At 34.1% G+C, this 27,880-nt stretch overlaps 9 protein-coding genes across 9 annotated transcripts in view; 3 read left to right on the plus strand and 6 right to left on the minus strand.

The window, feature by feature from the left end:
• LOC108734222 overlaps positions 1–1,007 on the minus strand; it is a 37,387-nt gene extending 36,380 nt beyond the window's left edge. The window contains exon 1 of the mRNA XM_018465680.2: positions 867–1,007. The gene's annotated coding sequence lies outside the window, so the exon portion shown is untranslated. The remainder of the gene's footprint in view (positions 1–866) is intronic.
• Positions 1–27,844, plus strand: LOC108734219 (SEC14-like protein 2). Its single transcript, XM_018465677.1, has 10 exons — positions 1–265; positions 24,543–24,612; positions 25,371–25,414; positions 25,536–25,656; positions 25,761–25,952; positions 26,026–26,106; positions 26,168–26,367; positions 26,448–26,608; positions 26,859–27,010; positions 27,537–27,844. Exons 1-10 carry the CDS (start codon positions 209–211, stop codon positions 27,740–27,742), a joined length of 1,284 nt encoding a protein of 427 aa, XP_018321179.1. The 5' UTR covers positions 1–208; the 3' UTR covers positions 27,743–27,844.
• Positions 4,450–13,832, minus strand: LOC112905736 (attacin-A-like). The gene is made up of 3 exons (XM_025978762.1): positions 13,695–13,832; positions 5,061–5,224; positions 4,450–4,969 (listed from the first exon to the last, which is right to left on the minus strand). Exons 1-3 carry the CDS (start codon positions 13,774–13,776, stop codon positions 4,589–4,591), a joined length of 627 nt encoding a protein of 208 aa, XP_025834547.1. The 5' UTR covers positions 13,777–13,832; the 3' UTR covers positions 4,450–4,588.
• Positions 6,210–7,068, plus strand: LOC112905737. The gene is made up of 2 exons (XM_025978763.1): positions 6,210–6,505; positions 6,597–7,068. Exons 1-2 carry the CDS (start codon positions 6,260–6,262, stop codon positions 6,975–6,977), a joined length of 627 nt encoding a protein of 208 aa, XP_025834548.1. The 5' UTR covers positions 6,210–6,259; the 3' UTR covers positions 6,978–7,068.
• LOC112905735 (attacin-B-like) lies at positions 8,937–9,981 on the minus strand. The gene is made up of 2 exons (XM_025978761.1): positions 9,421–9,981; positions 8,937–9,353 (listed from the first exon to the last, which is right to left on the minus strand). Exons 1-2 carry the CDS (start codon positions 9,799–9,801, stop codon positions 8,985–8,987), a joined length of 750 nt encoding a protein of 249 aa, XP_025834546.1. The 5' UTR covers positions 9,802–9,981; the 3' UTR covers positions 8,937–8,984.
• On the minus strand, positions 12,929–13,686 carry LOC108734225 (attacin-C-like). The gene is made up of 2 exons (XM_018465688.2): positions 13,540–13,686; positions 12,929–13,448 (listed from the first exon to the last, which is right to left on the minus strand). Exons 1-2 carry the CDS (start codon positions 13,597–13,599, stop codon positions 13,068–13,070), a joined length of 441 nt encoding a protein of 146 aa, XP_018321190.2. The 5' UTR covers positions 13,600–13,686; the 3' UTR covers positions 12,929–13,067.
• On the plus strand, positions 14,685–15,529 carry LOC108734224. Its single transcript, XM_018465687.2, has 2 exons — positions 14,685–14,975; positions 15,067–15,529. The coding sequence occupies exons 1-2, from the start codon at positions 14,730–14,732 to the stop codon at positions 15,445–15,447; spliced, it is 627 nt and encodes a 208-aa protein (XP_018321189.1). The 5' UTR covers positions 14,685–14,729; the 3' UTR covers positions 15,448–15,529.
• On the minus strand, positions 17,365–18,462 carry LOC112905734 (attacin-B-like). The gene is made up of 2 exons (XM_025978760.1): positions 17,891–18,462; positions 17,365–17,823 (listed from the first exon to the last, which is right to left on the minus strand). Exons 1-2 carry the CDS (start codon positions 18,269–18,271, stop codon positions 17,455–17,457), a joined length of 750 nt encoding a protein of 249 aa, XP_025834545.1. The 5' UTR covers positions 18,272–18,462; the 3' UTR covers positions 17,365–17,454.
• Positions 19,083–24,448, minus strand: LOC108734227 (armadillo repeat-containing protein gudu). Its single transcript, XM_018465690.2, has 8 exons — positions 24,020–24,448; positions 23,718–23,901; positions 22,816–23,273; positions 22,434–22,560; positions 22,138–22,371; positions 21,755–22,042; positions 21,360–21,682; positions 19,083–19,590 (listed from the first exon to the last, which is right to left on the minus strand). The coding sequence occupies exons 1-8, from the start codon at positions 24,118–24,120 to the stop codon at positions 19,293–19,295; spliced, it is 2,013 nt and encodes a 670-aa protein (XP_018321192.1). The 5' UTR covers positions 24,121–24,448; the 3' UTR covers positions 19,083–19,292.
• Positions 27,845–27,880: the final 36 nt, after the last annotated feature.

Here is a 27,880-nt window from a genome sequence, read left to right on the forward strand (position 1 = left end):
TTGCCGGTGCAAGGTGAACAGCTCTTCTGTAGGCCGCTCGCTTGTTTTGTGCAATAGTACACGAGACTGAATAAAAATCAGAACGCGTAAATCGCTGCTGAACACAAAAAAATCAAAAACCGAACGAGTAATAGATAAGAGGGTCGCATAGGGTCAAATCTTGTTTGTTTGCGTTTTGTTTTCCTTTTTCGATATTTCCGTGCTGATAATGGCGCCAATTACAAAGCCTGTGTTAGAAGATGATCAAAAATTTGCTGTAATGAAGGTAAGTCTTTCAGTGTCTACTGTTGTAATTTTCATTCGTAAGAAAATTAAAAAAGATCTTAAAACGAGAAAAAATTAGGATTATTAATATCAAAAATCAAATCTTTAATTCAATAAAAAATATTCCACAAACCATGTAATTTTAATTTATTAAGTTAGATGAAATATACTCTACACGTAATTCTATTACGAAAATATTAGTAATTCACCCAATAAATCATGAAGTACAGTACAGAATATTAAAAAAAAGTTGAACAAATAATCAATAAAAGTAATTCACAGAATACATTTCGTTCACTTGAAATTATTAAGCGCATATCTCAATTTATAGATTATTAAATTTATAAAACTGCATAATAACAATAACAAAAAATGTTATTAGTCGCTGACCCGTCAAGTGAAACTTTATTAGTAAGCGAGTAGAAAGAAAAGTTTCTAATAACATGTTATTCAGAAATTTTCCATTATTTACACCTATAAATTAAAAATTTGCCGATAACCGACAGCAAAAGTAACTAACACTTCTTTTGCTAAGTTAAGAGGAACGTATAGATAATTGTTGATGTTACATAAGTTTGATAGATATGAAATACTATACTTACGTAACTCATGGATATTCTATTACTTCAAAGGGTAACAAAATCTTTTAAAAACCTGGGAAATTTGGGCAGATTAAAGCCTTTGAAGGATGTTTCGCATTGTTTTGTTTAATTTAGGAATGTTTTTAAAGAAACAGCTGATATTTTCAGATAGAGACATAATCCACACGTTCACAAAATTTTGTATTTTGACTCGTACTACATAAAAAAATCTGTAATTTCTATGTTCCGCAAATATTTTGCCTTATTTGTAATCTGTTGAATGAAAACTCTTCAAGAGCAAAAATTAATGACAGAAATTTTCTTGATAGTAAATCAGGTTTACATATTAGAAAATAAAAATTTTATTTTGGAAAAAAACATTATTGTGGTCCAATGAAGTTACCTACAACATAATACAATTGTAAACCACATCAATAACGAATTGCGGGTATTGTGTTTGTAATTAGAAGCGTGTACCTACCTGCGTCATCAACTTACGTAAATCTTTTTTTTGTAGGTTGAAATTTCTCTTGTATAAATGCTCAACCAATTTTTATTCCACTCATGTGATTCAAAGTCTAATTAGTAACTGCAACATGTTATCAATTTGTCGCAATTTGGTTCCACTCTTAGGCAACCTTATTTTAATCAAACTGTGGTGTCGAAACCAGCTAGTAATCGACAGTTATTTTTTATTGATAAACTATAATTAATTGAGTTTAATTCAGTAGGAGCTTCTTAATTATTAGATAATTAATAGACTACGTAAATCCTTGATGCCGCTATAGTTTTGCAGTAAAACCAGCCTTTATTTTTTTTTATTCCGTACTTGTTTAGATCCTAGATCTTTTACAAGTTGACCTTTTTAGGTCTACAGTCTTAAATTTCAGTCACAGTGTATGAACTATAATTACAAACTATGTACATTCCTACACGTTTATGTATGTCTTACATCAATAAAACTAATATCCATTTTACTGTATATTTATACCTACATACTCTTATCTGTTTACATTACAATTCTTTTCATACTAATGATCGTTGATCTACTCTGACAATATAAATGCTCGCAATTTGAGACAATTTTTTATATAAAAGCATAGATTCTTGGCTTGTTGTTCATCTTCCACCATCAGTATCTCAGAAATACTCAGATTTTTTTTTAAGAAAACCTCCCTAAACATTTCGTATATCGGGCAGTCCTTTAGAATATGTTCAAGTGTCTCGTTTTCTTCCAGACTACATATCGCGCACCTTTCGTCAGTCTCGATTATGTATTTAACCTCCTTTAGTTTTATTCTTATCTGTTTTTGGCCTGCTAATCTTAATTGTGCAATGGCACGAATCATATATAATGGGATATTGAACTTCAGGTATTCAGCACCATCAAACTCCTCGTATCTGATTGTCTTGTATAGAGGGTGGTAGCTATAATTCTCCACTCTAACTATGTCTTGGTCCGTGTTGAAGTTAACTATTTTCTGGAGTGCTTTGTCCAGATCAGACTTGAAGTCTACATTCCGGGGATCTAATACCAGGTCATATTTTGTGACTATTGTCATTGTTTTGGAGTACCAGTTTCTTCTTTTGTTGTTCTTGGGAGTATTATGCAAAGTCATTAGTTGGTCCAGACACCGTTTGGGATAACGATGTTCTGGCATGTTGCTTATTTTAGTCCAGAGATTGAAAATTCGTTTGACCACTCGAACCTCTAGTGATGACGTTCCTGTTTCTAGCCTTAGTGAGTATCCAGGCGTACTCCGAGGCAGAAGTAAAATACCTTTAATAAATGACCTGAAGACTTTGTCCAATTCATCTAAATACTGATGTCCCCATACACTCGTCCCATACAAAAGAGCTGATGTAGCTATCGCATTGAATAGGATTAATCTTTGGTTCCAGCTCGTCATTTTAGAAGCAATCATTGTACTCCAAATTGACCCTAAGGCAACTCTTGTCCTCGTCTTGGAGTATTCACAGGCACTACTAAACATCCCGGATGTTGAAAAAGGTACCCCTAGATACACGAAGTTATTTACTATTTCTAATGCATTATTTTTGTACTTAATCGTCCTCTGGGATGGAACTCTTCCACTTTTCTTAAATAACATAACTTTAAAACCAGCCTTTAATTAATTAACAACATTTAAAGATAATCTAACCGGCGAAGATATTTAATGAAGACTTCGTGAGTGGAATGATAACAACTTTAATTCGTTTAATTTTTACTGAGCTGTCTCTGTTGTCAATATAATTAAAATAAGTTCCTAAAAAAGCTCATTGATAAGGGTTGATGTCGATATTTTGCTCCCTTATAGTTGCGCTGCCCTTTATGCGTTATCTTGTGGAAAGTTATGACAAATATAATTACGATTGTAGTAGTTTGTACTTTTTAAACGCATCGTTAATATGAATAGCTTTTGTTGTCTCCAAGGTTTTACCTAATACTAATTAAAGAAGGAAACAAACTTGAAGTCGAACAAATTATTTTCAAAAAGTAGCCGTCACGTAAAAACCCATTTATGATTATTGAAATTCGATGTTTTATTTGTTTAACTGCAAGTTAAGTGTGGACTAAAGATTCTAATGACCTTAACTTCAATTTTTACATGCTTTTAATTAGTTATTTCATGTAAACGTTTAAACACCATGATGATAACGTAATTTAAGGTAAATTAATGATCTAATTAACCTTTGTCATTCTTTTTCAAACAGAATAAAACCAGAAGTAAATAATCTTTATTGAACCAGGAAATTTGATTGTTAGCTTACTTACACTGACTCAAGGGACATATTAAAATGTTTAATTAAGTACGTAATATTAATTAGATCTAATCGTTTACTCAGTATTTATTAATTACTTTTTCCTGTCTTCCTATATTCAATGAGAGTACTTAGGTACCTAACACATGGGCAAAACTAAAACAACATATTAGGTATTAATATCTAATAACATAATATGGTCATCAGTCCTAAGACTGGTTGATGGACACACACCTCCAGTCTTTCCCATCCTGAGGTAATCATCCCAAATCCTTAACAGTTTGTAAACAGTAACCTAATCTAGGTCTACCTGTACTCCTCTTAACTCATATTTCTGCTTCTAATATGTCTCTGGCTAGCCCTTCATACCTGAGAAGATGCTCTACCAACCTATCTCGTCTATTTCTTATTGGTTAAACTATAGATATCTAAATAAAGAGATATACACTTTTAAAACGATTCGTTCACAAGCTTACTGGAAAATTACAGACAGTTTACGTTTATACAGGTGCTGCTATAAAAGTGCAACACGAATGTAAACTTTAAATTATCGTTGTTAAAATTAATATATCTTACAATTAAGCAGAATAAACATGGACATCAATAAAACTAGTGAAAGTGTTTGATTTTATTCGTAAAACGCATTGATGGAATTTTACAGGACTTCCTTATAAAATTCTCGTACATTCACCTTTTAATTAACATCTGAAATACATTCATTTTTTATGGTTGGTACATAAAAAAATAGTATGTCGTNATAGGAGTTGCATGTCCCACCAGTCTAAGAACTGACGACGATGATAAATCTTCAATTGCTAATCCCAAAAAAATAGATAAATAATTGGAGTTGATTATGTCAATATCGTCTATATATTTCAAAAACAAACAAAGCAAAACATGTACACATAAAACAAAATCGATAAACATAAAAATAGAGAAGATACAATAAAAAGATAAATAAATGCATTTAAAATAAAGTCTTAGAATTTCTTCTCGTATGATAAGCCAACTTGATGGTCAGGTTTCATTCCATGGCCAAAAGTTGTCTGTCCAGAAACCGATAAACTGGAATCTCTTCCGGTATGAATTGGTGCAGATCCTCCTACGGTTCCTCTGGACGGGAATCCTGGTGTTTTTGATCCACTAACGAAAGCATTACCTCCACTGCCATGTTGATAATTAAGTCCAGCACTGTTTGTTTCGGGTCCAAGTCGATGCATATGTCTATCAAAATTCCTGTCGTGTTGGGCCCAAGCTGAAGCTTGATGATTTGGGGTATTGACTAGACCAACGGTTCCTCTAACTGACCCTTGTCCACCTATTCCCGGAGTATGAGAAAGACTTCCAGATAATCCATGACCCTAAATATATTTAAAAGGAAAAGGAAAACTCTTACTAGTTGTATAGGTACCTATGGAAATTTATCTTTATTAATGTATTTTCTCTACTTACCCCCGGAGTATTCACACCAGCACCTCCACTGTACGTGATGGGACCTCCAGAGTGTGACATCGAACCCCAAGCCGGTCCCGCCTTTACCCCAATCTGTTGATGTTTACCATTTACTCCTCCGAAAAGTTCTCTTCTTTCTCTAAATAATAGTTGCACCGCATCATGTTCGTCTTCGGGAATTAGATCGCAAGAAACCAACCCAACTGTTAAAACAACCAAAAATAGAGACACTGTTTGAGGTGACATTTTGTAATAGACTTGAGAACTCTTGCTGTAAACTGCACCAGGATTTGGATTTACGAACTATTTATACTGTTCGCATTCGCGAATAAAAAATAACGAAGAATCCCCTTAACTGGACATTCCCGTTGGTTATCTGAATTGGTCACGCATGCTTAGCAATATTATTAATACTTTTTGCAAGGGAATCACCAATTGATTGTTGAAGTAAATAAATAACAGTAAAAAAGCCATCCGTGTGATGACCTCAGACGTCTTTATCAACTTAACAGTTGCATTAAATTTAACGAATACATACAATTCTTAGAAACACCAACGAGAAAAGTTTTGCAATTCAAAAAATACCCGATGCATAAAAAGAATAGCCTCTACCTCAAACTACCTCAGGTGAATAAGGGAAAATTCGTAAAGCCAAAGGTCCCTCTTAAACCTGAGGTAGTTTGTAGTGGATGAAAAATTGAAAATGAATTTTCACATTAATATTTCATATTAACCACTATTAATAATTAAAAATGTCTTGGTGTTTTAGTGTTTTAGTTAGGATACATTATCAGAGAATAAATTAAGTTAAATAAGTGCATTATAATTTTGATATGTTGTCCTTTAGTCTAAAAATGCGTATTTTCCGAAAAAAAAGTGTCTATTATTGCATATATTTTAACGCCTTAATTTTCAGGTCATGATGTTAATGCAACTGTTAAGTTGATAAAACGTCTGAGGTCATCACACTGATGGCTTTTTTACTGTTATTTATTTACTTCAACAATCAATTGGTGATTCCCTTGTAAAATGTATTCATAATATTGTTAAGCACGCGTGACCAATTCAGATAACCAACGGGAATGTCCAGTTAAGGGGATTCTTCGTTATTTTTTATTCGCGAATGCGACCAGTATAAATAGTTCGTAAATCTAAATCCTGCTACAGTTTAATGCAAGAGCTCTCAAGTATATTACAAAATGTCACCTCAAACAGTGTCTCTATTTTTGGTTGTTTTAACAGTTGGGTTGGTTTCTTGCGATCTAATTCCCGAAGACGAACATGATGCGGTGCAACTATTATTTAGAGAAAGAAGAGAACTTTTCGGAGGAGTAAATGGTAAACATCAACAGATTGGGGTAAAGGCGGGACCGGCTTGGGGTTCGATGTCACACTCTGGAGGTCCCATCACGTACAGTGGAGGTGCTGGTGTGAATACTCCGGGGGTAAGTAGAGAAAATACATTAATAAAGATAAATTTCCATAGGTACCTATACAACTAGTAAGAGTTTTCCTTTTCCTTTTAAATATATTTAGGGTCATGGATTATCTGGAAGTCTTTCTCATACTCCGGGAATAGGTGGACAAGGGTCAGTTAGAGGAACCGTTGGTCTAGTCAATACCCCAAATCATCAAGCTTCAGCTTGGGCCCAACACGACAGGAATTTTGATAGACATATGCATCGACTTGGACCCGAAACAAACAGTGCTGGACTTAATTATCAACATGGCAGTGGAGGTAATGCTTTCCTTAGTGGATCAAAAACTCCAGGATTCCCGTCCAGAGGAACCGTAGGAGGATCTGCGCCAATTCATACCGGAAGAGATTCCAGTTTGTCGGTTTCTGGACAGACAACTTTTGGCCATGGAATGAAACCTGACCATCAAGTTGGCTTATCATACGAGAAGAAATTCTAAGACTTTATTTTAAATGCATTTATTTATCTTTTTATTGTATCTTCTCTATTTTTATGTTTATCGATTTTGTTTTATGTGTACATGTTTTGCTTTGTTTGTTTTTGAAATATATAGACCATATTAACATAATCAGCTCCAATTTATTTATCTTTTTTTTGGAAGTAGCAATTGAAGATTTATCATCATAAGGTCGTCAGTTCTAAGACTGGTAGGACATATACCTCCACTCCTTCCTATCCTGAATTAATCTTCGTATTTCCCTAAAACTAGAAAAACTCACATCCTTAACTCTTAACTCCTATATCTGCCTCTAATATGTCTGACTAAAACTAAAGTGTCCTGCCAACCTATTCCGCCTATGTCTTATTGACTTCTATAGAGTCCTCTGTTTTCCTATTCTTTCTAATATCTCTTCACTTCTAACCTTCTCCATCCACGGTATCCTCATTATTCGCCTGTAACACCGCATTTTGAACGCTTCCAACCTTTTCTTTTTCGCCGCGCACGCCGTCCATGTTTCGCACCCGTATAGCGCCGCACTCCAAACATACACTTTTAGTGGATGGAAAATTGAAAATGAATTTTCACATTAATATAACGAATACACAAAATTCCACATTTTAGCGTTTAAAGAACCCAACTTTCCTAACTAAGAATTCATTGCATATAAAAAACTTGATTTAGGTAGGTAGGGCACCTCTTCAGGCATGAAGGACTAGTCAGAAACAAAAGCAGAAACAGGAGTTAAGAGGAGTAGAGGTAGACCTAGATTAGATTATTGTTCACGAATAGTTAAGGATGTTCTAGTTCAAGGGAAATACTAGGATTAGCTCAGCATGGGAAATAGTGGAGACGCATGTCCAAACAGTCTTAGGATTAACGACCTTATGATGTTGATGATGTATCCTATAAATGTTGCCAATCAGTTTTTAGTCAGTTCGTATTGCATATTTAGCTATAGACTAAAACAATTTAGAAAGAAACATCGAACTGTGCGACCAAGAGATTATTTATTACCTTGTAAAATAAAAACTCTCCACTCTGCTATAGCCTATAAGTGACTTGCTGACCTTTCAGTATTAGAAAGCACTAAGGAGAACTACAAAGCTTTTCAATTTGATTGATTCTTTTACATTAATCCCGAAGAAAAATTCTTGAAAAGATTGAGTCCAAATAAATGCATTTTGCAATAATTATGCTATTATTTTTGATCACTAGTGTTTTACATGACAAACATTGAACAAAAGTTGAAAGTTGCATGCACATAAAAAATTATAAAGAAAGCTTTCTTATCAGGGAATACTATTTAGTAAAAATCCATGAGCTTCTCCCTCGACATCTCTCTCTCTCTATCTATATCGAATGTCTATTTTTTTGTGTGTATATTATGCGATTTCGTCGCCAATTATGAACCAACTTCAACAATCCTTTTCTTATTAAGTAGAGCCTGAAGTTGTATCTCAAGGGTGGTTCCATTTAGATTTGAAGAAAATATTCCAGCTCTTGGGATGCAAAATTAGGGAATGATATCTGTTTAGTGTCTTATATTTATATTGCGTATACATTACTTTATAATGTACATACTTCGTAAAAAACAACTATTTATATGTCTAATTATCATACATTCTAACAGAACAAACATTTTCGAGGTTTTATTTTAGAAATGAAATGAAAATACTAGATACTCAAAGCAAATTGAATATCATATTGTTTCTGATCTCCAATCAACTGCAACAAAATTGTTATAGGAAGTTCTTCTATGTTTATAGAACTACTATTTCAGAAATACATTTTTTAATACTTAGATTCTTTAATTCCTTTTAATCTAAGTGTATATTATAATATTACATTGATTTAAATAATCCTTTCGAATATTTTGTAGGGTATGGTAATGTGTAATGTATAAACAATTTTAAATTTTCAGTAAATAATTTTTATTTTATATTTAAAAGTAATCTACAAAAATTATATTGAGCAATAAATAGACATTTTGATCACTAATCAATTCTAGAATGTTTTTTGGTATGTAAGTCCAACTTGATGATCGGGTTTCATTCCTTGTCCAAAGTTTGTTTGGCCGGACACAGATAAATCGCGGTTCAATGGTATCGATCCACCAACGGAACCGGTTGATGGAAAACCAGGGGTTTTCGATCCGCTAAGGAATGCATTTGCCCCGCTGCCGTGCTGATAATTAAGTCCGGCACTGTTCGTTTCTGGACCAAATCGACGCATATGTCTGTCGAAATTCCTGTCGTGTTGGGCCCATCCAGATAATTGATGGTTTGGGGTGTTGACAAGACCCACGGTTCCTCTAACAGATCCTTGTCCTCCAATTCCTGGAGTATGAGACAGACTTCCCGATAAACCGTGGCCCTAAAACAGATGAAATAATTTTTAAGTAAAAATATTTTCAATATGGCTTCCAGATTATAATACTTACAGCTGGTGAATTGACTCCAAGTCCTCCACTATAAGTGATGGGACCTCCAGAATGGGATAATGAACCCCATGCAGGTCCAGCTTTGTATCCAATTTGTTGGTGTCTCCCATCTTTACCACCAAACAACTGTCTTCTTTCTCTTACCAAAGGTTGCTCGTAAATAACTTCTTCAATATTGTCGTCTTCATCTTCTTCTTCTTGAACATCTTCAAATGCTTCTCTGCGTTCTCTCGGGTGATATTCGTCCAAGTCCATTACTTCATATAATTCTTGTTCCTGAGGATGGTAATCTTCATCGTAGGTGTCGGAAGTTGGATAAGATGAAACGAATCCAAAAACGAAGACAACTAATAACAACGAAGTTATAGTTTTCAAAGACATTTTTATAGCAGAGTGGTAGTTTTTACTGTATACTATGTATGCAAAGGACTAAACCTGATGCTGAACTGAAGACAGATGCTACTTTTAAACCTATTTATACTCGAGCACCATTGTTTGAAAAAACGGTCTAACGATATTCCGCGTGGAATAAGGGATTGCCCTGTTTTAACGACTGAATGTATTCGAGGGGATTTACAAATGATCTGAATAGGTACTTTACAAGAATATGTTTTTCAGAAACTGCGATAAATCCATTCAGAAATAAAAGTGCTTTTTTCTATCGTTTTGGAGTTCCCCTTTTCCTACGTTTAGCCATTTAAAATTAAAGTCCTTGTTGTCTTGTCTCGTCAAGAAATAACGATTAATTAATTGTGCTGACCCAACAGGTCATTGCTATCACGGTGAAGTACGAGAGGCTGGGAATTTCTGTAGACGATGAGTTATTTTTGTTACATTTATCAAAGTATATTCGCAAGACTTTTCTAATATAGTTTAAAAAATAGAATAATAATGGTCATATGAAATTTAAACTGTTATAGGAATTTTACTGTAATTGGAAATTATTTATTTGCCAACATAGTGTCCGATATAGATCAAATTTTATTTCTTTGTTTTAAAGAGACTTCAAATATTTTTGATAAGTTTTTTAATTATAAATAAATTTGTTTTAGTATTTACTACTTAACCACTATAAAATCCCTGATTTTGATAATCCCTTAGAGCAGGGGTGCCAACTTTTCTGTATGTAAGATTTAGTTTTTATCTTAAAAGTGTGTCGCGATCGACCAAAAGTCATCTCGTGATCGATCTGTCGATAGCGATCGAGTTATTGGCTACCCCTGCCCTAGAGTATTAATTTAAATCGAAAAAATATATTTTTTTTCTGCTTCTAAAATTTTGTCCTAAAGTTTTAAAGTCCTAATAGATAAAAAAACTCGAACTCGTTCTTATATTTTAATAAAAGTGAATTGAAAAAAGTTGTAAAATCCACAAGTACATAGACAAATGTTTTATTAACTCGTTAATCTTCGTCATCGTCGTCAGATTCGTCCATAACGCCCTTCCTTTTTACCAAGTGAACGGTTTCAGCTTCTAATGCTAGTTTTCTAATGTTTGTCAAACATCCTGCGGATGCTTCCTGAAGATCCTTGTCTGTAGAAGCGACGGTTTTCAACAGGAAGTTGACAACACCACTTTCGTGCATTGTTACGCAGTTGAAGTAGTTTTCAGACAAATGGAACAAAGCAAGAGCAGCACTACGTTTAACAAGAGGATTTTCCGATGTCATGTATCCTACCAACGGAGTTATAGCCCCCAATCTGTAAACAAAAATAGCAAGGGCTTCAATAAAGGATTAGTAAATTCGCAGTCTTTAGTGAATCGTACTACTTCTATGGGACTCAAAAGGAGCGAATATAAAGATAGGAGACGAAAAATTAAAAGAAGTGGCTGATTTTAGATATCTAGGAAGTCAGATAAGTCAGAACGGAAGGAGTAGTAGGGATATACAGCAGAGGATAGCGCAGGGTCGTGTCGCCTTTAATAAAAAGAAGTCACTTCTATGCTCGCGAACGGTTAATTTAGAAATTCGAAANAGAAGATGTCCTACCAACTTATCTCGTCTATTTGTTATTGGTTAAACTATAGGTACAAATCTAAACACATTTTGATTGAAACTTTTAAAACTAATAGTTCACAAGCTTACTGGAAAATTACGAAATAGTTTACGTTTATACAAGTGCTGCTATAAAAGTGCAACACGAATGTAAACTTTAAATTATCGTTGTTAAAATTAATATATCTTACAATTAAGCAGAATAAACATGGACATCAATAAAACTAGTGAAAGTGTTTGATTTTATTCGTAAAACGCATTGATGGAATTTTACAGGACTTCCTTATAAAATTCTCGTACATTCACCTTTTAATTAACATCTGAAATACATTCATTTTTTATGGTTGGTACATAAAAAAATAGTATGTCGTACATTATGGGATACCTATATATACCTATTGGTTTCATTAAAAACTCGTAAATGTATTCAATAATACAGGATTTTTTTAATAATTCAACAGATTTTTTGTTTTTAATCGTAAAATTGCCTAACCTCTAATTACGCACCATGAAAATTGTATGGTACGATAAAAATAAAATTACTTTGCTTCCTCTCATTATTGAAAAAACATTATTTCTTTACGTTTGCTTGTAAGTAATGATTATAAATTTTGCTTATTACTAATAACACAAATGTTACGTTGTCTATTTATTCTGGTTAATTAGTGGAATCGAAACCACTTAAAAAACCATTAACAGACACATCAACCTTTGTTATTCATCGTTTGCTCGTTAAATAGTATATTTGACTGTGTATTTGAAATGCTGTAGACTACAAGGTAAAGTTCCAGCTACTATTAAGGAGTACTGAGAAACTGAGACGCTTTTTCACCGAAAACTGTAAAACTTACTAAAAACAAAACATAGGTATATATCTTTGTAATTGTGTAACATGTTCGTTTAATTAGAGTTTAAAAATTATATTACACGCCATTAAATGATGGTTATTAATGCAAGTTTTCATTAACAGTACTGGATAACCGGGTACATGGTATTAGCTGTTAGATTTATTTTAATCTCACATTTAAGTCACTTCTACGCTCGCGAGCGATTAATTTAGAAATTCGAAAAAGATTGTTAAAGGTGTCTAGACGCTGTACGGGTGCGAAACATAGACGATGGTCGCAGCGAAAAGAGAAAAAGTTGAAAGCGTTCGAAATGTGGTGTTACCTACAAATGATGAGGATACTGTGGATGGAGAAGGTTAGAAATGAAGAGGCATTAGATAGAAAAGGAGAATAGAGGACTCTATCGAAGTTAATAAAAAAGAGGCAAGATAGGTAGGTAGGACACTTTCTCATGCATGAAGGTCCGATGAGAGACATATTAGAGGCAGTACAAGAGGTAGACGTAGATTAGATTACTGTTCTCAAATGGTTAAGGATGTGGGATGTTCTAGTTTTATGGAAATGCGAAGATTAGCTCAGGATAGGAGTTGCATGTCCCACCAGTCTAAGAACTGACGACGATGATAAATCTTCAATTGCTAATCCCAAAAAAATAGATAAATAATTGGAGTTGATTATGTCAATATCGTCTATATATTTCAAAAACAAACAAAGCAAAACATGTACACATAAAACAAAATCGATAAACATAAAAATAGAGAAGATACAATAAAAAGATAAATAAATGCATTTAAAATAAAGTCTTAGAATTTCTTCTCGTATGATAAGCCAACTTGATGGTCAGGTTTCATTCCATGGCCAAAAGTTGTCTGTCCAGAAACCGACAAACTGGAATCTCTTCCGGTATGAATTGGTGCAGATCCTCCTACGGTTCCTCTGGACGGGAATCCTGGTGTTTTTGATCCACTAACGAAAGCATTACCTCCACTGCCATGTTGATAATTAAGTCCAGCACTGTTTGTTTCGGGTCCAAGTCGATGCATATGTCTATCAAAATTCCTGTCGTGTTGGGCCCAAGCTGAAGCTTGATGATTTGGGGTATTGACTAGACCAACGGTTCCTCTAACTGACCCTTGTCCACCTATTCCCGGAGTATGAGAAAGACTTCCAGATAATCCATGACCCTAAATATATTTAAAAGAAAAAGGAAAACTCTTACTAGTTGTATAGGTACCTATGGAAATTTATCTTTATTAATGTATTTTCTCTACTTACCCCCGGAGTATTCACACCAGCACCTCCACTGTACGTGATGGGACCTCCAGAGTGTGACATCGAACCCCAAGCCGGTCCCGCCTTTACCCCAATCTGTTGATGTTTACCATTTACTCCTCCGAAAAGTTCTCTTCTTTCTCTAAATAATAGTTCATGTTCGTCTTCGGGAATTAGATCGCAAGAAACCAACCCAACTGTTAAAACAACCAAAAATAGAGACACTGTTTGAGGTGACATTTTGTAATAGACTTGAGAACTCTTGCTGTAAACTGCACCAGGATTTGGATTTACGAACTATTTATACTGTTCGCATTCGCGAATAAAAAATAACGAAGAATCCCCTTAACTGGACATTCCCGTTGGTTATCTGAATTGGTCACGCATGCTTAGCAATATTATTAATACTTTTTGCAAGGGAATCACCAATTGATTGTTGAAGTAAATAAATAACAGTAAAAAAGCCATCCGTGTGATGACCTCAGACGTCTTTATCAACTTAACAGTTGCATTAAATTTAACGAATACATACAATTCTTAGAAACACCAACGAGAAAAGTTTTGCAATTCAAAAAATACCCGATGCATAAAAAGAATAGCCTCTACCTCAAACTACCTCAGGTGAATAAGGGAAAATTCGTAAAGCCAAAGGTCCCTCTTAAACCTGAGGTAGTTTGTAGTGGATGAAAAATTGAAAATGAATTTTCACATTAATATTTCATATTAACCACTATTAATAATTAAAAATGTCTTGGTGTTTTAGTGTTTTAGTTAGGATACATTATCAGAGAATAAATTAAGTTAAATAAGTGCATTATAATTTTGATATGTTGTCCTTTAGTCTAAAAATGCGTATTTTCCGAAAAAAAAGTGTCTATTATTGCATATATTTTAACGCCTTAATTTTCAGGTCATGATGTTAATGCAACTGTTAAGTTGATAAAACGTCTGAGGTCATCACACTGATGGCTTTTTTACTGTTATTTATTTACTTCAACAATCAATTGGTGATTCCCTTGTAAAATGTATTCATAATATTGTTAAGCACGCGTGACCAATTCAGATAACCAACGGGAATGTCCAGTTAAGGGGATTCTTCGTTATTTTTTATTCGCGAATGCGACCAGTATAAATAGTTCGTAAATCTAAATCCTGCTACAGTTTAATGCAAGAGCTCTCAAGTATATTACAAAATGTCACCTCAAACAGTGTCTCTATTTTTGGTTGTTTTAACAGTTGGGTTGGTTTCTTGCGATCTAATTCCCGAAGACGAACATGATGCGGTGCAACTATTATTTAGAGAAAGAAGAGAACTTTTCGGAGGAGTAAATGGTAAACATCAACAGATTGGGGTAAAGGCGGGACCGGCTTGGGGTTCGATGTCACACTCTGGAGGTCCCATCACGTACAGTGGAGGTGCTGGTGTGAATACTCCGGGGGTAAGTAGAGAAAATACATTAATAAAGATAAATTTCCATAGGTACCTATACAACTAGTAAGAGTTTTCCTTTTTCTTTTAAATATATTTAGGGTCATGGATTATCTGGAAGTCTTTCTCATACTCCGGGAATAGGTGGACAAGGGTCAGTTAGAGGAACCGTTGGTCTAGTCAATACCCCAAATCATCAAGCTTCAGCTTGGGCCCAACACGACAGGAATTTTGATAGACATATGCATCGACTTGGACCCGAAACAAACAGCGCTGGACTTAATTATCAACATGGCAGTGGAGGTAATGCTTTCCTTAGTGGATCAAAAACTCCAGGATTCCCGTCCAGAGGAACCGTAGGAGGATCTGCGCCAATTCATACCGGAAGAGATTCCAGTTTGTCGGTTTCTGGACAGACAACTTTTGGCCATGGAATGAAACCTGACCATCAAGTTGGCTTATCATACGAGAAGAAATTCTAAGACTTTATTTTAAATGCATTTATTTATATTTTTATTGTATCTTCTCTATTTTTATGTTTTTCGATTTTGTTTTATGTGTACATATTTTGCTTTGTTTGTTTTTGAAATATATAGACCATATTAACATAATCAGCTCCAATTTATTTATCTTTTTTTTGGAAGTAGCAATTGAAGATTTATCATCATAAGGTCGTCAGTTCTAAGACTGGTAGGACATATACCTCCACTCCTTCCTATCCTGAATTAATCTTCGTATTTCCCTAAAACTAGAAAAACTCACATCCTTAACTCTTAACTCCTATATCTGCCTCTAATATGTCTGACTAAAACTAAAGTGTCCTGCCAACCTATTCCGCCTATGTCTTATTGACTTCTATAGAGTCCTCTGTTTTCCTATTCTTTCTAATATCTCTTCACTTCTAACCTTCTCCATCCACGGTATCCTCATTATTCGCCTGTAACACCGCATTTTGAACGCTTCCAACCTTTTCTTTTTCGCCGCGCACGCCGTCCATGTTTCGCACCCGTATAGCGCCGCACTCCAAACATACACTTTTAGTGGATGGAAAATTGAAAATGAATTTTCACATTAATATAACGAATACACAAAATTCCACATTTTAGCGTTTAAAGAACCCAACTTTCCTAACTAAGAATTCATTGCATATAAAAAACTTGATTTAGGTAGGTAGGGCACCTCTTCAGGCATGAAGGACTAGTCAGAAACAAAAGCAGAAACAGGAGTTAAGAGGAGTAGAGGTAGACCTAGATTAGATTATTGTTCACGAATAGTTAAGGATGTTCTAGTTCAAGGGAAATACTAGGATTAGCTCAGCATGGGAAATAGTGGAGACGCATGTCCAAACAGTCTTAGGATTAACGACCTTATGATGTTGATGATGTATCCTATAAATGTTGCCAATCAGTTTTTAGTCAGTTCGTATTGCATATTTAGCTATAGACTAAAACAATTTAGAAAGAAACATCGAACTGTGCGACCAAGAGATTATTTATTACCTTGTAAAATAAAAACTCTCCACTCTGCTATAGCCTATAAGTGACTTGCTGACCTTTCAGTATTAGAAAGCACTAAGGAGAACTACAAAGCTTTTCAATTTGATTGATTCTTTTACATTAATCCCGAAGAAAAATTCTTGAAAAGATTGAGTCCAAATAAATGCATTTTGCAATAATTATGCTATTATTTTTGATCACTAGTGTTTTACATGACAAACATTGAACAAAAGTTGAAAGTTGCATGCACATAAAAAATTATAAAGAAAGCTTTCTTATCAGGGAATACTATTTAGTAAAAATCCATGAGCTTCTCCCTCGACATCTCTCTCTCTCTATCTATATCGAATGTCTATTTTTTTGTGTGTATATTATGCGATTTCGTCGCCAATTATGAACCAACTTCAACAATCCTTTTCTTATTAAGTAGAGCCTGAAGTTGTATCTCAAGGGTGGTTCCATTTAGATTTGAAGAAAATATTCCAGCTCTTGGGATGCAAAATTAGGGAATGATATCTGTTTAGTGTCTTATATTTATATTGCGTATACATTACTTTATAATGTACATACTTCGTAAAAAACAACTATTTATATGTCTAATTATCATACATTCTAACAGAACAAACATTTTCGAGGTTTTATTTTAGAAATGAAATGAAAATACTAGATACTCAAAGCAAATTGAATATCATATTGTTTCTGATCTCCAATCAACTGCAACAAAATTGTTATAGGAAGTTCTTCTATGTTTATAGAACTACTATTTCAGAAATACATTTTTTAATACTTAGATTCTTTAATTCCTTTTAATCTAAGTGTATATTATAATATTACATTGATTTAAATAATCCTTTCGAATATTTTGTAGGGTATGGTAATGTGTAATGTATAAACAATTTTAAATTTTCAGTAAATAATTTTTATTTTATATTTAAAAGTAATCTACAAAAATTATATTGAGCAATAAATAGACATTTTGATCACTAATTAATTCTAGAATGTTTTTTGGTATGTAAGTCCAACTTGATGATCGGGTTTCATTCCTTGTCCAAAGTTTGTTTGGCCGGACACAGATAAATCGCGGTTCAATGGTATCGATCCACCAACGGAACCGGTTGATGGAAAACCAGGGGTTTTCGATCCGCTAAGGAATGCATTTGCCCCGCTGCCGTGCTGATAATTAAGTCCGGCACTGTTCGTTTCTGGACCAAATCGACGCATATGTCTGTCGAAATTCCTGTCGTGTTGGGCCCATCCAGATAATTGATGGTTTGGGGTGTTGACAAGACCCACGGTTCCTCTAACAGATCCTTGTCCTCCAATTCCGGGAGTATGAGACAGACTTCCCGATAAACCGTGGCCCTAAAACAGATGAAATAATTTTTAAGTAAAAATATTTTCAATATGGCTTCCAGATTATAATACTTACAGCTGGTGAATTGACTCCAAGTCCTCCACTATAAGTGATGGGACCTCCAGAATGGGATAATGAACCCCATGCAGGTCCAGCTTTGTATCCAATTTGTTGGTGTCTCCCATCTTTACCACCAAACAACTGTCTTCTTTCTCTTACCAAAGGTTGCTCGTAAATAACTTCTTCAATATTGTCGTCTTCATCTTCTTCTTCTTGAACATCTTCAAATGCTTCTCTGCGTTCTCTCGGGTGATATTCGTCCAAGTCCATTACTTCATATAATTCTTGTTCCTGAGGATGGTAATCTTCATCGTAGGTGTCGGATGTTGGATAAGATGAAACGAATCCAAAAACGAAGACAACTAATAACAACGAAGTTATAGTTTTCAAAGACATTTTTATAGCAGAGTGGTAGTTTTTACTGTATACTATGTATGCAAAGGACTAAACCTGATGCTGAACTGAAGACAGATGCTACTTTTAAACCTATTTATACTCGAGCACCATTGTTTGAAAAAACGGTCTAACGATATTCCGCGTGGAATAAGGGATTGCCCTGTTTTAACGACTGAATGTATTCGAGGGGATTTACAAATGATCTGAATAGGTACTTTACAAGAATATGTTTTTCAGAAACTGCGATAAATCCATTCAGAAATAAAAGTGCTTTTTTCTATCGTTTTGGAGTTCCCCTTTTCCTACGTTTAGCCATTTAAAATTAAAGTCCTTGTTGTCTTGTCTCGTCAAGAAATAACGATTAATTAATTGTGCTGACCCAACAGGTCATTGCTATCACGGTGAAGTACGAGAGGCTGGGAATTTCTGTAGACGATGAGTTATTTTTGTTACATTTATCAAAGTATATTCGCAAGACTTTTCTAATATAGTTTAAAAAATAGAATAATAATGGTCATATGAAATTTAAACTGTTATAGGAATTTTACTGTAATTGGAAATTATTTATTTGCCAACATAGTGTCCGATATAGATCAAATTTTATTTCTTTGTTTTAAAGAGACTTCAAATATTTTTGATAAGTTTTTTAATTATAAATAAATTTGTTTTAGTATTTACTACTTAACCACTATAAAATCCCTGATTTTGATAATCCCTTAGAGCAGGGGTGCCAACTTTTCTGTATGTAAGATTTAGTTTTTATCTTAAAAGTGTGTCGCGATCGACCAAAAGTCATCTCGTGATCGATCTGTCGATAGCGATCGAGTTATTGGCTACCCCTGCCCTAGAGTATTAATTTAAATCGAAAAAATATATTTTTTTTCTGCTTCTAAAATTTTGTCCTAAAGTTTTAAAGTCCTAATAGATAAAAAAACTCGAACTCGTTCTTATATTTTAATAAAAGTGAATTGAAAAAAGTTGTAAAATCCACAAGTACATAGACAAATGTTTTATTAACTCGTTAATCTTCGTCATCGTCGTCAGATTCGTCCATAACGCCCTTCCTTTTTACCAAGTGAACGGTTTCAGCTTCTAATGCTAGTTTTCTAATGTTTGTCAAACATCCTGCGGATGCTTCCTGAAGATCCTTGTCTGTAGAAGCGACGGTTTTCAACAGGAAGTTGACAACACCACTTTCGTGCATTGTTACGCAGTTGAAGTAGTTTTCAGACAAATGGAACAAAGCAAGAGCAGCACTACGTTTAACAAGAGGATTTTCCGATGTCATGTATCCTACCAACGGAGTTATAGCCCCCAATCTGTAAACAAAAATAGCAAGGGCTTCAATAAAGGATTAGTAAATTCGCAGTCTTTAGTGAATCGTACTACTTCTATGGGACTCAAAAGGAGCGAATATAAAGATAGGAGACGAAAAATTAAAAGAAGTGGCTGATTTTAGATATCTAGGAAGTCAGATAAGTCAGAACGGAAGGAGTAGTAGGGATATACAGCAGAGGATAGCGCAGGGTCGTGTCGCCTTTAATAAAAAGAAGNAGGGATATAAAGCAGAGGATAGCGCAGGGTCGTGTCGCCTTTAATAAAAAGAAGTCACTTCTATGCTCGCGAACGGTTAATTTAGAAATTCGAAAAAGGTTGTTAAAGGTATATGTTTGGAGCGCGGCGTTGTAAGGGTGCGAAACATGGACAGTTAACGCGGCGGAAAAGAAAAGGTTAGAAGCGTTCGAAATGTGGTGTTACAGGAGAATGATGAGGATACCGTGGACAGAGAAGTTTAAAAATGAAGAGATATTAGAAAGAGTAGGAGAACAGAGGAATCTATGGAAGTCAATAAGAAATAGGCGAGATAGGTTAGTAGGACACCTTCTCAGACATGAAGGTCTGGTGAGAGACATATTAGAGGCAGAAACAGGAGTTAGGAGGGGTAGAGGTAGACCCAGATTAGATTACTGTTCGCAAATAGTTAAGGATGTGGGTTGTTCTAGTTTTAGGGAAATGCGAAGTTTATCTCAGGATAAGAAAGAGTGGAGAAACGTGTCCAAGCAGTCTTAAGACTGACCTTGTGATGATGATGATGAACTTAAATTACAAAGCATTGTGCCAAAGAACGCCTGAAAAGTGTTCTTCCCTTAGACGTTTAAATTACTTTTCTTTGGAGGGTCGGTTTGCTAAAAATTTTAATCGATAAAATCAAAAACGTATTACGACGTAATTTGCTAAGAAGGTTCGAAATTTCCATTACCGAGATGTTCCAGCAGGATTACTTTTTAGTGCCTCACCCATTATAAAATGTAAACGCATATTTTCGAAAATTGGTTTTTATCAGACGTCAATGAAATGACAGAAACATCTCACGTACTTTGCTAATTAGTTCAATTTGTTTGAGATGAGCTTTTTGGTAACATAGGTTTGGCATCGATTCAAATCCCATTAGCTCATATAACGATCTTTTTACGCCGGTCACATTATTAACGATCCTAGCGTTAAATGAAGTAAAATAAGTCAAAGATTATATTGCTAGATAGCATCAATATCAGCGTTCATCTTGTTCATCTATTTATTATTTGTGATGATTTAATAACCAGGAATTTTATATTGTTGTTGGAGCATACGTAATTCTAAAATGAAGCATCGTACTACAGATGGCGTTTACCGCGCCGTTTGTGGTATTTTCTAAAATGCACTGTTAAGATAGCAGGTAAAAGTTGGTCTGTGTTCTGTCGGTGCTGTCTGCGACGTGCTGATGAGATCCAAAAAGATCGAACTCGCGATCCGCGTCTACCAGTTTCGACAGAATACAGACCACTTGGATTTTTTTTTAGTATTTTTTACTGTTTATATTTGATGCACGTTTAATATGTAATTGATTGATATTACATTTTTAGTTCAAGTTGTGCAATTCATGCACTTTACTTCATAGAATATTACATAGTTGTTTAATAGGTGCTTGTAGTAATTCGTACGCGCTCTTCAATTTCAGATTCAATAATTAAATTTCCTTTTTATACATGCCATAAAATAATCTGTTTGGGTAGATATTGGCTTGATTAATTGGGAATTGGGATTTTACCTTCCAAAATCTTTCCTGTTTGACCCCCAACTGCAACAATATGCAACTGCATATCCCAGATATTCTTTAAGGGTATCAGAGTCTGTTTTAACGTGGTTAACAAGCAGTGGTACTACGCCATGGTCAGATATGACTCCTAAGTTTTCCCTATCTTGGGCTATTTCTGATATTGCAGCACAAACGGCAGCAAGAACTTCTGTATTTTTGGATTCCAACAATCTTACTACAATCTCCAAACCACCAACGAAACTTCTTACCATTTCACCGGAATCGTAACTGTATTTTACACATGGAACCAACGCCCATGCAGCGTTTGTTTGAACCTGAAAGGAGCTTTTCTCTACACCTCCTTAAAACCATTTTAGTATGTAGTACTGAAGTAATTGTTTACTTACCCTAGGGGAGGGATTTTTTAACAAAGACCAAATCAGTCTGACTCCGTCTAAATCCTCGATGATCCTCATCGATCCGTCTTCTTTGGCAGATTCTCTTAAAACCATTGGTACATTTTCAAGCAGCGGAGGATACGTGTAATTGAGAAGATTCACTAGGTATGGTATACCTCCAGCTCTCCTCAATGTCTCTCTGTTATGTTCAAATTTGAGACATTCGTGCAGTGCACCGACGACATTACTTAGTACTTGTTCGCTTTCATCGACGTCTTGTAAAAGATTCACTAACGCCTGTGGAATTAATTAGGTACGGTACTTTCCGTCGTGTTTTTAACAAGTTTTAGAATTAAAAAACTATTGTAAAGAAACCTAACAAAAATACGTACATGTATGGTGCTTAATTGGTCATATCTTTCCACATTCTCTGGACTAATTGCCGTTTTCCAAATAGCTCCAGTCACAGCGGCTAACAGAGGCTTGTCCAGTTTAGTGGCAGGATTCTTGACCATCCCCACTAAAGGATCCAATCCGCCAGACTGCCGGACGACATCTCTCGTAATCGGGTTTTCGGAACATTTGAAAATTGTTTCAGCTGCATATCTTCTCAAATCTGCAAATTCCTGGAGTACACGTAATTTAATAAGGAGATACTCCCGAAGAGCACTTAGCTCTGAACACTCACAGTTGATAATTGTTTTACTACATCCGAGACCATTCCTTCCGTTTGTATCGCCAACTGGAAGTCTGGATCGTTGGAACAATTCGATAGAGTACCAACTGTGGGAATGACCACATCCATATGTATACTCCTTTAAAGAAACCCTTTTCACTTTATATTCATTACAACTATTCTAGAACCTTTTTCTTGTTTCTCGGTGATTTGAAGAATAAAAAATAAAATGTTTTAACGTAAACGTAAAACTAAACAGTGATCCAAACCTTCGAATTGCAACTCATAAGTAAGTACAATAACGCAAAAGAACAACCAACCAATTTCCAAAACAAATTAGAAAAAGAAGATGAAAAACAAAACCAAAATAATAACTGTGCCCTTGACCTTTTACCTTAATAGTCTTGCCAGCAATGGTACTGCTCCAGATTCCATCATAAGCTTAACACTCTTTATACTTCGTGAAACTGACCACAAACCTCGAGCACCTGACATAGCAATTTTAACGGATTCTTTTTCATCAGCATTAAGCTCGGCCATGGGGGTAAGAAGACAGTTTTCGGGGACGTCCATTAGGTCGATAAGTCTCGGAATGCCACCTGTTTTCCTTACATGTTTCCGAGCTTTATGAATCTGGGCAACGTTGTGTATCGTTTCTGCTACCAAAATTTGCAAATCCCTAGCGGGATAGCACAAGTTTTCTGATAAAAGAGATACTCCACCAAGGTCAGTGATTCTTCTTTTTATTTCGACACTCTGGGAGAGAACTTTGAGAATTTCTAAAGAGCCCAATTTACAATTCAAATCTTCTACCTCCAACAGGTTGATTAAAATTTCTAATCCTCCTACTTCCTACGAAGTTTAATTAAAAACTGTCAATAATTTATTACAAAAAAATAAAAAAAAACATATATATAGGTACATTATTATTACTAAGTCCCACGAAAAAAAAAACATTGCATATATTTACACTTGACAAAAATGTGTTATTTATACATTTTAGATGTGAAATATTAATTATGANTAAAGAGCCCAATTTACAATTCAAATCTTCTACCTCCAACAGGTTGATTAAAATTTCTAATCCTCCTACTTCCTACGAAGTTTAATTAAAAACTGATGAAAATAAATAAAATTTAATCAATAGAAATTGTATGCAAAGTAGGTGAAAACAGAGTTGAAGATAATATAAAAATTATAGGTAAAAAACTAGAAGAAATCTCCTATGATATTTCAGGAATTCTGCAGTCTGGTGTGCGTTTGTTGTGAAAATATAAATGTAATATTCATTACTACCAAAATTGCTGCTTGATTTATCTCTGTTGTCAAATCATGATCTTTCATGCAACATAATGAAACGACGGTAGCAGTTTGATTCCCAGTTTTCAAGTATTTCACCAACTTTTGAATGTGCCAGTATTCGGGAGGTATATCTTCTTTAGCTCGCTCTTTCGTAACTCGGTCTTCATCATCAACAGAGCTGAAATTTTTTTTCATATTTGTACCAAAGTATAAAAAACTGAGACATTCTATTATATCAAAAATTGTGACTTAATATCCTCTTTGGTTTCTGGACTTATTAGAAGATCTGTACGCACCTCGGAGGAGATGAATCGGGACTATCGGAGTATTCTTCGACAAAAACCTCTTTAGGGCCAATAACAACCTTTACTTCCGATTCACTGGAGTCAATAGACATTTTTTTAAATGTATCTCATGTAAATAGACGTGTGTCACTCTGACATCAATCGATTTCCTGTTCTAACTGCTCTAAAAATTAATTTAATTATCAACCCAAATATATAGGGTCTCAAACATATTTTTTTTATAATTTTAAAATAAATAGTTTTAAAGTTATTTAGGAAAATAGATGCAAATTGACCATCCGCCTTCGCTTTTCTCCGAAACTAGTGAACCTAAAATTTCGAGAAAAAATCAGAAAATCTGAACATAACGTATTTTTTTTTTAAACTACAATGTTATGTTGGTTCTCCAGTTAGGGTTCCGTACGTACGAATGAAAAACGAAACCCTTATAGAATCACTGGTGTGACTTTCTGTCTGTTTTTTTTTTTTTATAATTAAATCATCCTACGTATTTTATTTTAATTTTTCATTTCAGTTTCGAAGACAAGTAAAAGATGTTCTGCAACCACATCATGACGACGTTTTCTTACTGCGGTGGCTGAGGGGTGAGTTTATTGAGAAAATATTTAGTTTTTAAATAATTTTCCCTTTCCTTTTTAAAAATAATAATTCTACCTCCACATGATACTTTATTATGACTATAATGATTGAGAAATGTATTTTTAACATTTCCTGTCGTATAAATAAAAGAAGAAGCGTTAAGAAGTTTTTGTGTGAGTATTTTAATTGCAAATAGAGCTATTAAATCTATAGGTCTGTAAACTTTATAACACACCGACTAGCTATTACATAATTTTACAGTTACGAATAAGAAAGGGATAGTAAAAGCAGGAAGGAATATTTTAATCGATTTAGGTCGTCTCTTCAAGCATTCACAGCTATAAAGTTGTAAATCAAGTGCCGTTTTCAAGAGTTTTACAAGTGTTTATTTAAACATTTATGAAGCTACATTATTGACGTTTTCTCTTTCGAATACGTACGCACACGTAAATGTTGAATGCAAATGGCAAATGGTACCTATATACCTACTTCCTAAATGAACGAAACTGTTTTAAATCGACATCTTTATTTCTGTTTAGAAAGTGAATCATAAAATCTACGAATACCTAAATTGTTCTTACAGCTTTGTATTCATAACATTTTATTATATTTACTGTAAGCAGAAATAAAGGACTTTACTTCAAATTTCCCTGTATTGCATCATGATAACGAACTTAAAGTGTATTATTAATAGAAAAACAATTTAATTTTTAATTTTCATTTAATGAATTTGTTACCTACATATTCGTTCGTCTATTTGTAGCACGTTCCTGGAATGTAGAAGCTGCAGAAAAGATGTTACGTGAAGTAAGTTTTTCAAAAATGAAAATTTTCAGTAATTTACAATAATTTGAAAATGCATAACACATAAATAATATAAAACAATATTATAAACTGAAGATATAACTGCTGTTTAACCATTTTTTAGTCGTTACAATGGAGAAAACACTGGCAAGTAGATGATGATCTCAAAACATGGGAGCCACCAGAAGTTTTAAAACTGTATTATCCAAGTGGAACATGCGGATTAGATAATGATGGAGCTCCAGGTAAGTTAAAATTATTTTTTATCCAATTTGAAGTGCTCAATTTTATTTATTAAAATAGTTATTATATATATTTTCACTTAATACTTAGTGTCTTTCATTTTTAGTTATCGTAGTTCCATTTTCGGGACTAGACATCGTCGGGTTACTTCATTCAGTTAGTAAAAGTGATATGATTAGACTTACAATTAAAATTCTCGAAGAAAATATGGCTTTAGCTGCAAAATCTGGTGTAAACAAAGTGGTCGCTCTTATCGATATGGAAGGTTTTAATATAAGGCACTATGCCTGGCGTCCTGGTAAAATTTTTGCTTTATTTCAATAGAATAACAAATTACAAAATCTGTTTATTAATAATAATTACTTTTTCAGCCAGTGAATTTGTAATTTCGCTGATTCAAATGTACGAAGCGAATTATCCAGAAATACTTAAAGCGTGCTACATAATTAACGGTAATTTAGTACATGTTTTATTCCTCTAATAGTAAAATAACGAAAAAAAGGTTTATTTCAGCACCCCGGGTTTTCTCAGTGGCCTTTGCTGTTGTAAAGAGATTCCTAAACGATTATACCCTCGGTAAAATTCAGATATTTAAATCCGACCCCAAAAAATGGCAGAAAGCTGTCTTAGAAAATATTTCACCCGATCAACTTCCCAAACATTACGGGGGAACCATGGTTGATCCAGACGGAGATATTAAATGTCCTTCAAAGGTGCAATATTTATTATTCGATATTTTCACTAGTTACTTTCAGATATTTTTAATTAATGATAATAACGTTTTATTTTTTAGGTAAAACTTGGAGGAAAAATACCTAAATCGTATTATACGCAATCCTTTGATAAATGTTATACTCTTAACAGTGATAACAAAAATTTCAAATCGACTATCATAAAAAGTGGAAAAAAATTCAATATTGACTTCATTATAGCTGAAGATGGCTGCTTTCTGAGGTAAATAAATTTCTACTTACACATTAATATTACTGCATTTTAATCGTAATCATAATCATAATCATCAAGCAACATCACTATAATATTACGTATTTAAAAATATAATCATATCTCTAATACATGTTGTCACCATTAGTTACTCTTCTAACAGTGTAGTTGCTATGGTAAATTAATCAATATAGCGCCCAATAAAACAATTAAAATATGTATATATTTATATATATGTGACCTCATACATTTTATTACCCAGATGGGAGTTTTACACAGAAGACCATGACATCCGTTTTGGAATAACTCAAGAAGATTCGGAAGGTAATGTACATCCGGTAGTGCGTTATCATAGAGTAGCATCACACCAAGTTAATGAATCTGGAGTAATAGTATGCCAAGCGCCAGCTACATGTAAGCCGCTTTTAATTTATTTAATAATTTATTCAATTTTAATTGCAAACGCTATTAGTATTACGTAAGTATATATTATAATATTTTAAAATGCATAATCTAAAAAACGTTTATTGAAAGAAATGTTTTTATTTCTATCGAAAACTGCATTAAAATCGATTAAAAAATACGGTATTTATATACTTTCAATGTTTGGGTCATTAACCTGACCGAACGCCTGGCGCTTAACCGCATTCCGGAAAACCCCTACGCACGTGGTGCAGGTGTTCTGACCTAATTTCCTATTGGCTGCCGAATTGGCGCGGAGAGTGACCGCCAATCAAACACGTCGCAGCACTTTATAACAATTACACCTGTCTTTTCAAAGTTAGTAACCCCTGATGCGTTGGTGCGTGTACATCGTTCTAACAAATTTTATCTCATAATTACGTAAATTTATCTATGTAAGCTATTACAACTGCTTTTTATGATTACAAGAACTAATCGATTACAGTCGTACAATAAACAAAATACTTTTTCTTTTCAGATACAGTCGTTTTCGACAACAGTTACAGCTATATGAGGAACAAAAAATTATTTTACAACGTCTATGTAACAGACCCTCTAAGTAAACTCGATATTAGCTCGTTGCCCCTTGTAGAAGAGGTACCAGAGCAAATCGATGCGTCATTAAGAACTTCAAACAGGAATGAATCAAATAATAATTGTGTCCAACTTGAAAAAGCCTATTAATATTTCTCTAGAAATGTAATAGAAAATTTCATTAAGAGGGGTAGCTATTTTACTGCTTTTAGTTTTTGTTTCAATAAATTAATAATTAGGATTCAGAACCCATTTCTGTTTTTGTCTGTGACATCATATTTCATATAA

The sequence above is a fragment of the Agrilus planipennis genome, unplaced genomic scaffold (genome assembly GCF_000699045.2).
Source record: "Agrilus planipennis isolate EAB-ADULT unplaced genomic scaffold, Apla_2.0 scaffold7, whole genome shotgun sequence".
Lineage (NCBI taxonomy): Eukaryota > Metazoa > Arthropoda > Insecta > Coleoptera > Buprestidae > Agrilus > Agrilus planipennis.

Excerpts from the sequence above, each read along its gene's own strand:
- LOC108734219 (XM_018465677.1), top strand. The coding sequence starts at position 209 with ATGGCGCCAATTACAAAGCCTGTGTTAGAAGATGATCAAAAATTTGCT. Across the intron at positions 26,368-26,447 it reads ATATTAAATGTCCTTCAAAG|GTAAAACTTGGAGGAAAAAT; the intron begins GTGCAATATTTA and ends TTTATTTTTTAG. Across the intron at positions 26,609-26,858 it reads GAAGATGGCTGCTTTCTGAG|ATGGGAGTTTTACACAGAAG; the intron begins GTAAATAAATTT and ends TTTATTACCCAG.
- LOC112905737 (XM_025978763.1), top strand. The coding sequence starts at position 6,260 with ATGTCACCTCAAACAGTGTCTCTATTTTTGGTTGTTTTAACAGTTGGG. Across the intron at positions 6,506-6,596 it reads CTGGTGTGAATACTCCGGGG|GGTCATGGATTATCTGGAAG; the intron begins GTAAGTAGAGAA and ends AAATATATTTAG.
- LOC112905735 (XM_025978761.1), bottom strand. The coding sequence starts at position 9,801 with ATGTCTTTGAAAACTATAACTTCGTTGTTATTAGTTGTCTTCGTTTTT. Across the intron at positions 9,354-9,420 it reads TTGGAGTCAATTCACCAGCT|GGCCACGGTTTATCGGGAAG; the intron begins GTAAGTATTATA and ends CATCTGTTTTAG.
- LOC108734225 (XM_018465688.2), bottom strand. The coding sequence starts at position 13,599 with ATGTCACACTCTGGAGGTCCCATCACGTACAGTGGAGGTGCTGGTGTG. Across the intron at positions 13,449-13,539 it reads CTGGTGTGAATACTCCGGGG|GGTCATGGATTATCTGGAAG; the intron begins GTAAGTAGAGAA and ends AAATATATTTAG.
- LOC112905736 (XM_025978762.1), bottom strand. The coding sequence starts at position 13,776 with ATGTCACCTCAAACAGTGTCTCTATTTTTGGTTGTTTTAACAGTTGGG. Across the intron at positions 5,225-13,694 it reads TCTAATTCCCGAAGACGAAC|ATGATGCGGTGCAACTATTA; the intron begins ATGAACTATTAT and ends CCGAAGACGAAC. Across the intron at positions 4,970-5,060 it reads CTGGTGTGAATACTCCGGGG|GGTCATGGATTATCTGGAAG; the intron begins GTAAGTAGAGAA and ends AAATATATTTAG.
- LOC108734224 (XM_018465687.2), top strand. The coding sequence starts at position 14,730 with ATGTCACCTCAAACAGTGTCTCTATTTTTGGTTGTTTTAACAGTTGGG. Across the intron at positions 14,976-15,066 it reads CTGGTGTGAATACTCCGGGG|GGTCATGGATTATCTGGAAG; the intron begins GTAAGTAGAGAA and ends AAATATATTTAG.
- LOC112905734 (XM_025978760.1), bottom strand. The coding sequence starts at position 18,271 with ATGTCTTTGAAAACTATAACTTCGTTGTTATTAGTTGTCTTCGTTTTT. Across the intron at positions 17,824-17,890 it reads TTGGAGTCAATTCACCAGCT|GGCCACGGTTTATCGGGAAG; the intron begins GTAAGTATTATA and ends CATCTGTTTTAG.
- LOC108734227 (XM_018465690.2), bottom strand. The coding sequence starts at position 24,120 with ATGTCTATTGACTCCAGTGAATCGGAAGTAAAGGTTGTTATTGGCCCT. Across the intron at positions 23,902-24,019 it reads CCCGATTCATCTCCTCCGAG|CTCTGTTGATGATGAAGACC; the intron begins GTGCGTACAGAT and ends AAAAAATTTCAG. Across the intron at positions 23,274-23,717 it reads TAAATCAAGCAGCAATTTTG|GAAGTAGGAGGATTAGAAAT; the intron begins GTAGTAATGAAT and ends TAAACTTCGTAG.